The 10,050-nt window shown below is 52.2% G+C and overlaps 1 protein-coding gene across 1 annotated transcript; it reads left to right on the top strand.

Annotated features, from left to right (window-relative positions):
* Positions 1 to 410: 410 nt before the first annotated feature.
* Positions 411 to 9,818, top strand: LOC101057813 (keratin, type I cytoskeletal 14-like). Its single transcript, XM_054671137.1, has 4 exons — positions 411 to 1,034; positions 9,144 to 9,226; positions 9,349 to 9,649; positions 9,777 to 9,818. The coding sequence occupies exons 1-4, from the start codon at positions 513 to 515 to the stop codon at positions 9,816 to 9,818; spliced, it is 948 nt and encodes a 315-aa protein (XP_054527112.1). The 5' UTR covers positions 411 to 512.
* The last annotated feature ends 232 nt before the right edge of the window (positions 9,819 to 10,050 follow it).

The raw sequence follows: 10,050 nt of genomic DNA, 5'->3' as shown, positions 1-10,050 counted from the left end.
CCCAAGGTGACCTTGCCATGCCGGTGTTCTCCAGCTGGGTATCTGTCCCCTGCAGTGGTGGGCTTCCTCTAAGTGGATGTTAAAGGCCCATCCAGTTCATGGAGAGCTAGCAGGTCACCAGGTTTAAGGTGCAGAGGCCCTGCTCTCTGTCACCCTGGCTGAGCCCAGTGTGCGGGTTCCTGAGGGCTGGGACTCCCGGGGCCCCATGGGAAAGTGTAGCCTGCAGGCCCATACCTCCCCCTGTGAATCACGCCTGGCGGGACAAGAAAGCCCAAAACACCCCAAACAATGAGTTTCCAGTAAAATATGACAGACATGATGAGGCGGAGGAGAGGAGGGACCTGGCTGGGAGTTGGTGCTAGCCTGTGGGTGATGAAAGCCAAGGGGAATGGAAAGTGCCAGGCCCGCCCCCTACCCATGAGTATAAAGCACTCGCATCCCTTTCCAATTTACCTGAGCACCTTCTCTTCACTCAGCCAACTGCTCGCTCACTCACCTCCCTCCTCGGCACCATGAGCACCGGCAGCCGCCAGTTCACCTCCTCCAGCTCCATGAAGGGCTCCTGCGGCATCGGGGGCGGCATCGGGGGCGGCTCCAGCCGCATCTCCTCTGTCCTGGCCGGAGGGTCCTGCCGCGCCCCCAGCACCTACAGGGGTGGCCTGTCTGTCTCCTCCTCCTGCTTCTCCTCTGGGGGAGCCTACAGGCTGGGGGGCAGCTATGGCAGTGGCTTCAGCAGCAGCAGCAGCTTCGGTAGTGGCTTTGGGGGAGGATATGGTGGTGGCCTTGGTGCTGGCTTGGGTGGTGGCTTGGGTGGTGGCTTTGCTGGTGGTGATGGGCTTCTGGCGGGCAGTGAGAAGGTGACCATGCAGAACCTCAACGACAGCCTGGTCTCCTACCTGGACAAGGTGCGTGCCCTGGAGGAGGCCAACGCTGACCTGGAGGTGAAGATCCATGACTGGTACCAGTGGCAGCGGCCTGCTGAGATCAAAGACTACAGTCCCTACTTCAAGACCATCAAGGATCTGAGGAACAAGGTGGGTGAATGGGCAGCAGAAGGTGCCATTCCAGCTAGCTCCTTCTGGGAACAATAGATGCCCCAGGACACTGACACCTTAAGATTTCTCTATAGGACAGAGCCCACCCCAGATCCCTTCTTTCGAGGTCTTGGATGCCCTAAGAGCTGATCAGTGAGAGGATGCTCTCTCTTCCCCAGCCTGCTCATCCCCTTCTGATGTCAAATCCTCAGATCAAGTGAGATCAGTGATTCCTGTCCTTACATTTTACAGAGGAAGCAGTTGAAGCTTTGAGAGGTGCTGTGACCAGCTGCAGGTCACATAGCAAATTAATGGCAGAGCCAAGGCTGGGGCCCTTGTGTCCTACCTTCCAGCACAGGGGAGGAGCGAGGCTCTAACGGGACCAGGCAAGACATCCAAACCGCTCATTAGCTCACTAGTCTGGGCTGTGGCTGCCACCGCCCATAAGCCTTGGTACAGTCTGGTCCCTCCTCACAGCCAGGCAGGCATGGAGAGCCTGCAGAGACAATCAGTGTGGCCCCTTGACGTGCCCTGCACAAAGGGAGCCTGGCAGGCTTGTGCCCTGACTCCAGCCCCCTCCTCCCTGCTCCCACCGAAAATCCTTTGCTTGACTTAACCCACTGCCCTTTAGCCACACAGGACTCCTGCCCTGGCAGTCACTTTGCTTGTTTCCACCTCAGGACATTTGCACATGCTGTATGCCCCTCCCCTTTTTCCTTCTCCTGGCTCACTTCTCCTCCCCCTTCACTCAAGTGTCTCTTTCTCAGGGAGAAGGTCACTGATGCCCCCAACCATGCCACACCCTTTATTATGTGCTCTCCATTCCCCCACCAACCATCCTCACCTCAGTTGTGAATTGCATGTTTATTTTTGCAGGTCTATTTTATCCCATAACTGTTCATCAAGATAAGGGCTTGCTCATTACTTTATCCCCAGCACTCAACCTCATCAAAATAAGGGCTTGCTCATTACTTTATCCCCAGCACTCAACCCAATGCCTGGCACATAGTAGGTGCTCAATAAAGGATGAATCTGAATTTACAGTGAGGAAACAGGTTCAGAGAGGGGAAGCAACTTTCCCCAAATAAGTGGAAGAATCCGGCTTTACACTATGACCTGCCTGGCTCCGAAGCCGGTGCTCTCAGCCTCCCTGCTAGGTGTGTCCCAGCAGACACAAGCCTGGGGTGCCTAGACTCAGGTGGAGGCACCTATGCGGGCCCACTCCATCCCCTCACTGTGGTCTGATAGGGTCTGGCTGGGCAGAATGGTGGCAAGTGCCTGTTGTATGAGAAAGAATCAGTGTTGACAGACAGGTGCAGGTACCCACAGCCCTGCACCAGTGGGCAGTGCACACCTGCCTAGATGGCTCATGGAGGCTCCAGGGGAGGAGCCGTGACTCAGCGGGTGCTCCCTCTCCCAGCAGCCAGCCACATGCTGACTCAGGTCCCTCACTTGCCCCACCTGGGGATCAATGACAGACAGCAATGGGGAGTAAGTTGAGGGTGTGGGAAGCAAGAGGGCTCCCACGACCAGAGCAAAGCTGTCCTTGTGCTGCCTCCAGGTCCCCATGTCCCCAGTGGACGATACCTTTGCCTCTGGGGACACCTTGCAAGTAGGATCTTTGGTTCCCTCTCTGTCCCTCTGTCTGCCTATCTGGGTCCTTGCAGCCCTTCTCTCCTACTCCATCCACTCCCCAAATGGAGGGCCTGCATTTGGGATGCTGGCACTGGGTCCAGGCTGCAGCCTTGCATGGTGGCTGGAGAGGCAGTGTTGATTCTCACTGGGTCTCAGGTGCCGGGGTGTCATGGGCTCTATGGTTTCCATTCCTGGTTCATTCTTTGGAGGGTTCCCATGGGAGGTGTTGAAGTTGGGGCTCAGAGGGCAGACCCTGAGCCCTGAGAGGCTGGAAGAGTGAGCCATGTCACATGACCTAGAAGAAATCATTCACTCAGGCCACGGCTGTTGGCCTTCCTCATCCCTGGCACCATCTCGCCCAGTCTGCCTCCCATGCCAGGCAGAGAGCTTGGGAGAAGGGAAGAGATGGTGCCCTGCTGCAGCTGGAGCAAGACCTCCTATCTGGACCGTAGGAGCTGCAGGCACAGCAAGCTCCTCTTCGTATTGGAACAAGGCCAGATGTGGGGGGACGAGGGCCAATGTGGCAGGGGTGACATGTGGCCAGCAGTTGGGCATTCATCTAGGGAGCCCTCTGTCTTTTTTTTTTTGAGACAGAGTCTCACTCTGTCACCCAGGCTGGAGTGCAGTGGCATGATCTCTGCTCACTGCAAGCTCTGCCTCCCGGGTTCATGCCATTCTCCTGCCTCAGCCTCCCAAGTAGCTGGGACTACAGGTGCCCACCACCACACCCAGCTACTTTTTTGTATTTTTAGTAGAGACGGGGTTTCACTGTGTTAGCCAGGATGGTCTCGATCTCCCGACCTCGTGATCTGCCAGCCTCGGCCTCCCAAAGTGCTGGGATTACAGGCGGAAGCCCTCTGCCTTTATGGCCCTTGGCAACAGTGCACGAAGGGGCTTCTCATGAGGAAACTGAGGCCAACTTTGAGAACCACAGAGGGAGGGAGGATGAAACTGGCAGGTGGCCCAGCCCTGGCTGGCTGGGGAGCTACTGCGCTCTCCACCCCACAGTGGTCCTCATGCACAGCTCACTTTCCCTGGCAGCTGGGAGGAATTCTGAGGGATGAAGCCTGCTGCCTCGGGCTGAGTGAGGCTTCGGACAGGGCTAGAGGGTGGGAAGTGGAGAAGCGGGGTGAGGACACGGGTTGGAGTTTGGCACCAGGGCTGGAAACCAGGGCCATCTGTCAAGAGGCTTAGCTGGCCAGGGGTGCCCCAGCTGGGAGCTTCTGCTCAGTCAGGCGGGTCTCAGCTATTCTTAGGATCTCCCAACACAGATACATTTGCAGATGACAGAGCAGGGTTCTGGAAGTGCCACTGTGCTAGCTCTCTCCAGGGTGGCCCATCCATAGCACCACCGACTTCCCCATCCAGCTCAGGGACCTGGGACCTGGGGCTTACATCCTGACCAGAGTGGCGGCATCAGCATGGGCATGGGGAAGAGGGTAACTTCCCAGGCCTTGGAACACATTGCGGCAGATTCTGGGCTTCCCAGCAGAGCTTGGCAAAGACCTTGAATGGTTTAAAACCATTTAAGAAAGTAGAAAGGGAATCAATTATACCCACTGGCTTTGATCTAAGAGTCTTCCATGTATTAACCATTCATAAAATGCCTTCAGTATTCTCTGAATATTGAATAAAAGAGAATTATATTCTCTTTTAATTTTCAAAACTTAAACTACCTGTTCAATTTTTAATTTAACATATTTTGTACCACCTATTTAAATATTTATTTAACACATTTTGGTAAATTAACTCACCTTTCATTTCAATAAATATATTTATAAAGGAAATCTTACATTACTACCAAAAAAGGAAAATCATAATCACTTGCCAGAAGCAGAAGGAAATGACATACAGAAATACTTAACTTCTAACTAGATGCTGTTACTTTCTAAAGGTGCTGAGCCCAAAGCTGGCTCTCTTTTTTTGAACAGGGTGATTGACAAGTGTGGTGGGGCGTTACAGAGGCCATAGTGTCCAAATGAGATTTCATCCTTGACTAATCAGAAGATTGAGAAATAGAAAAAGAGGCCAGGTGCAGTGGCTCATGCCTGTAATCCCAGCACTTTGGAGGCTGGGACAGGAGGATCATTTGAGCCCAGGAGTTCAAGATCAGCCTGGGCAACATAGGGAAACCCCATCTTTATGGAAAAAAAAAAATTAGCTGAGCATGGTGGTGTGTGCCTGTAGTCCCACCTACTTGGGAGGCCGAGGCTGGAGGATGGCTGGAGCCCAGGAGGTCAAGGCTGCAGTGAGCTGTGATCATCCCGCTGCACTCCAGCTTGGGTGACAGAGTGAGACTCTGTCTCAAAACAAACAAACAAACAAACATGAAAAAGGAAATCTTCTCTCCAAGTGCTTCAGTATTATTATTATTATTATTATTATTTTGTGGGTTTTTTTGAGATGGAGTCTTGCTCTGTCGCCCAGGCTGGAGCACAGTGGCATGGATCTCACCTCACTGCAACTTGTGCCTCCTGGGCTCAAGTGGTTCTTATGCCTCAACCTCCTGAGTAGCTGGGATTACAGGTGTGCGCCACCACGCCCGGCTAATTTTTTGTATTTTTAGTAGAGACGGGGCTTTGCCATGTTTCCCAGGCTGATCTCGAACTCCTGAGCTCAGGCAATCTGCCTGCCTCGGCTTCCCAAAGTGCTGGGATTAGGCGTGGGTCACTGCGTCCGGCCACTTCAGTATTATTTAACAGTCGCTGAGCATCAGTTAAAAGCTCCTCAAGAAATACCAGTCATCTATGCCGCCTACACATGCAGGCATTGCCTCTTTCAGGCCCTTGCTGACCATCCTGGCAAAGAGATTTCCTTACCTTTAGCTCCTTTTCAGCAATGAGCATCTTTCGGGAATGACTGGTATCTTTCTTCCATCTCGTATGTGTTGGGATCCTACTTGGACCAGACGTGGCGCTGGGCACTGGGGCAAGTACAAGATGAGCAGGGGCAGGCTTAGAGGAGCTCTTGCTGCCAACAGAGAGAGCTTTCTTCTTTTTTTTCAGTACGTGAACTTTTATTCTTCATCAAGTGCTTCATAGAGCCATGGAGATAAGTGTGAGGCACTATAACAGAGCACAGTACAAACCCAGGGGGCGAGAGTACAGGAAGACGGAGGAGGAGGCACTCAGAGGGGTCACTGAAGATGAGTAGTTTTCTGTGTAGAAAAGATGGAGAGGGACATTTCAATTAGAGGTCATTGCAAGTCCCGAGTATTCTTAGAGGGAAGAAGGGCATTTGGGGAGCATTGTACGATTTTCTAGGGGGCCTGGGGGATGGTGGGAGATGGGGCAGGAATGGAAAGATGGGGATGGGCCTAAGTGCCAGGAAAGTGGACTTTATCTTGAGGGTGGAGGGAAACTGGTGAAGTGATGTTGTCAGACATGGATTAGAAAGATCATTCTGGCTGCTGTGCAGGAAGAGTCAGAGGGACATGGGAGAGGCAGGGAGGGCAGTTAGAAACTCATGGCTAAGGTCTGGGTGAGGGCAGAGTTGACGGGGAGTTAGGGGGCTGAATGATCAGAGGCAGCCGAACATTTTTTGAGCATTTCTCACCAGTCTCTTACTAGGAGATGGACAAACTATTCATATCAATCTTTATCAGAGGAGGAAACTGAGGCACAGAGTAGTTAAGTAACTTATCAAAGTCACACAGCTCATGAGCACGATGGATCCAGCTCATGAGCTGGATGGAGCTCAGGTAGGCACACCGGAGACCAGTGTGTTCCTCACCATTCTCTTCTGGCCTTGGTGACCAGAATATACATCCAAGTTTCTGCCAGGAGCCGGGATAAGTCATACATCTCTGTATCCCCTCCCGAGCTCTGTATGGGGTAGGCACTCAACCAAGGTCAATTCCACACTCCCTGCTGGGCCCTGCAAAAGGACCAGGACAGTCGAGTCACTTGCATTCCTGCTCAGAGGTCAGCTAGTGTCAGCACCACCTTGTTTATTTGGTCCACTTTCTTCTTCCGGCCCTTTGGGTGAACTCTGCACGCTGTCCTTGAGCGCCAGCAGGCACAGTCTCAGTGCCTCTTTCCATCTTTTGGCCATGCCAGTTGTCTCCTCATCAAACTGGAGTCTCCCAAGGGCAGAGCCTTAGTCTCCGCAGAAAGCCTTGAGGATCCTGACAGCAAGGACTGGTTTTCATCCATTTGGGGCTCTACAAGGGCAGGGGTTGTGCCTCCCCCTCCTCTGTGATAACTCCTTAGTACCCTAGTTCCAGCTCAGCCCACAGTGGGCACAAGGTGGGAGCAAGGAGGGATGAGGGATGCAGACAGCAATGATCACCAATAGAGGAGGTGACTATGCTCCTGTGAGTTTCTATCCCGAAGAGGCTAAGTCTCAGACCTGCTGTTAGGGCCAGCCGGAGACCAGACTCCAGGATCTAGGTCACCCCTGTGGCAGTAGAGCTGATTTATGGTGGCCCTGACAGCCTAATATCATCAAAATATCCCACACAATGGAGAGAGGCTGGGCCACCCCCAGGCAGTCACCAAAGGATGCTGAGCCTGGGGCAGCCTGGCTGCCTCCGTATCCCAGACCTCCCTCAGGTCTGTGGGGGGAGGCTGGCAGAGACCAAGGGCACACCCAGGTGTGCCACCTTCAGCTGGGAGTATAAGTAGGCAGCCCCAGGGACAGCTCTGTACCCTGCACTTGGGAGCCGGTAGCACTCCTATCACCGCTTCTCAACCCGTGAGCTACCAGCTGTGTCATGAGCTGCAGACAGTTCTCCTTGTCCTACTTGAGCCACAGCGGCCGGGGTGGTGGGGGTGGCGTGGGCAGTGGGGCCAGCATAAGGTCTTCCTATAGCCGCTTCAGCTCCTCAGGGGGCGGTGGAGGAGGGGGCCGATTCAGCTCTTCTAGTGGCTCTGGTGGGGGAAGCTCTTGTGTCTGTGGGAGGAGAGGTGGCAGTAGTTTTGGCTACAGCTACGGCGGAGGATCTGGGGGTGGTTTTAGTGCCAGTAGTTTAGGCCATGGCTTTGGGGGTGGTTCCAGAGGTTTTGGTGGTGCTTCTGGAGGAGGCTATGGTAGTTCTCGGGGTTTTGGAGGTGGCTTTGGTGGTGGTTCTGGAGGTAGCTTTGGTGGTGGCTATGGGGGTGGGTTTGGGGGCTTTGGAGGTGGTGCTGGAGGTGGTGATGGTGGTATTCTGACTGCTAATGAGAAGAGCACCATGCAGGAACTCAATTCTCGGCTGGCCTCTTACTTGGATAAGGTACAGGCTCTAGAGGAGGCCAACAATGACCTGGAGAATAAAATCCAGGATTGGTATGACAAGAAGGGACCTGCTGCTACCCAGAAGAACTACTCCTCTTATTATGACACTATTGATGATCTCAAGGACTAGGTAGGTGCAGGAAGCCGTCTCTGTCTCGGTCTCTTTCTCTTACATTCTTTATCTTCCAAAAAAGGTAAAATGCTAAACTCTAAACTCAGAAAATAACCAGGGAATCCACCTTTTGGAAATGTACCCTTTCATCAGAAACAAACTTGTGTTTGGTTTCTGGGGATCCCAGGATAGGACTTTGGCCTGTGCTCTGAGCATTTATTTCCTCTTCCTCAACTTTCAGAGTTTGGGCAGAGCAGAGAGGAGGCCTGGGTTAACATGAGCTGAGCTGGGACTGGATGTGGAACCTCCTTTAAGTCTGGTCTAAGTCAATACTCTCTCTTCCTTTGCACTTCTCCTGGGCTTCTTTAGGAGTGTATCTTGATCTTTTAAGGTATTTTGGACCCGATTGTACATGTTGATTATTCAAGTGATGGAGAAGATCCAGAACTCTGGGAATGGAAGCTATCTATTCATCCATCCATCCATCCATCCCTCTCTCCCTCCACTCACATGTCTATCTATCTATCCATTTATTCAGCCACTCAGTTCAGTGAGTGCCTACCCTCAGGGTTGCTCTGGATAGACATAGTGATGTGCTAGACTTTGTTCTGGTGGAGCTCACAGTCTGGCTCTTCAATATTCTCAGTGATTCCTCTTGTTTTAACTTCTGCACGTCTCTGGATGTGCTGTTTCTTCTACTTCAAACCTCTTCCATTTATTTACTAATGTTACATCTTAGCCATCCTTCAGGGCCCAATTCAATTGCCAGCCACCTCCTTCCTGAAGTCTTTCTTGATCTCCCATTGCCATAAGCCACCTCTCCTTTCCTTGAACTCTTTTAGGACACTTTTGACTTTGTAGTCAATGGTGGGCTCCTTGAGGAACAGGATGTCAGTAATCTCTAAATCCTACAATGTCCTTTGCAGTAGATCTTCAAATATTTGTTGAATGAATGAGTGAATGAAGGCCACACCAAACATCTTCGCTGAAGGCTGGAAGGGGTCTGTGCCATGTCCCAGCTGTTGGAAGTTCCTCTTGAGAATCTTCCTGGATGGAATCCTCACCTCCTGTGGCTTTGCCTGGCCTCTTGCCCTCCCAGCAGTGGTCCACAGCATGATTTCATGGCTGTGTCCTTTTTTTTTCAGATTGTGGACCTGACAGTGGGCAGCAATAAAATTCTTCTGGACATCGACAACACTCACATGACACTGGATGACTTCAGGATAAAGTGAGTCCTGCTACTCTTTTCCTCTCCTGTCTTCAGCCCTTTCCCTGAAACCTCAGCACTCTGGAGGTCCTGGTAGGGCCTGGTTCCCTCTTGATTGTTTTCTACCCCTGGCTGGTCTGCAGTTTCGAGATGGAGCAAAACCTGCGGCAAGGAGTGGATGCCGACATCAATGGCCTGCGGCAGGTGCTGGACAATCTGATCACGGAGAAGTCTGACCTGGAGATGCGGTATGAGACTCTGCAGGAGGAGCTGATGGCCCTCAAGAAGAATCATAAGGTGGTAGGGTGCTGGGGCTTATGGCTTACCGGGGAGAGGGAGGAGCAGAAATGCAGAGACAGCAGGGGAGCTTTGGAGCATTACCTGGGAGACACCCTCTCCTTTGCTCTTGAGGACACTTTCAGCTTCTCCTTGGCATCACCTGTGGTAGTGGGTGGGCTTTGGCTTCACAATTGTGTCCCCTTTTTGTACCCTGGGGGGACCAGAGGGAGAAATCTGAAAGGTGGTGCAGGGGACTTTATCCCTGATTTTATCTCCCTTTCCTCCATGGCAGGGAGGAAAAGTTTCGAGTGGTCAACAGTGTCAAATGCCATGAATAGGTGGTGGATGAGAGAGGGAAAGCCACTGGAGTTAACTCTGTGCATGTGTGCACATGTGTATGCTTGCTTATATTTGGAAAGACCTACAATGTTACTGAGTTCTTATTCTGTGTCAGGAACTGTGTCATGTGCTCTACAAGTATGACCTCATTTCTTGGGTTGACTGATGAAAAATAAAAGAGTGTATGACAGTGGTAGGGATAGAACCAGAGTGCTGGAGGTTAAGGA

This window comes from Pan troglodytes, chromosome 19 (assembly GCF_028858775.2).
Source record: "Pan troglodytes isolate AG18354 chromosome 19, NHGRI_mPanTro3-v2.0_pri, whole genome shotgun sequence".
NCBI classification, from domain to species: Eukaryota; Metazoa; Chordata; class Mammalia; order Primates; family Hominidae; genus Pan; species Pan troglodytes.
Note: the sequence above shows the minus strand (reverse complement) of the source record. Positions and strands in the feature narration are given on the sequence as shown.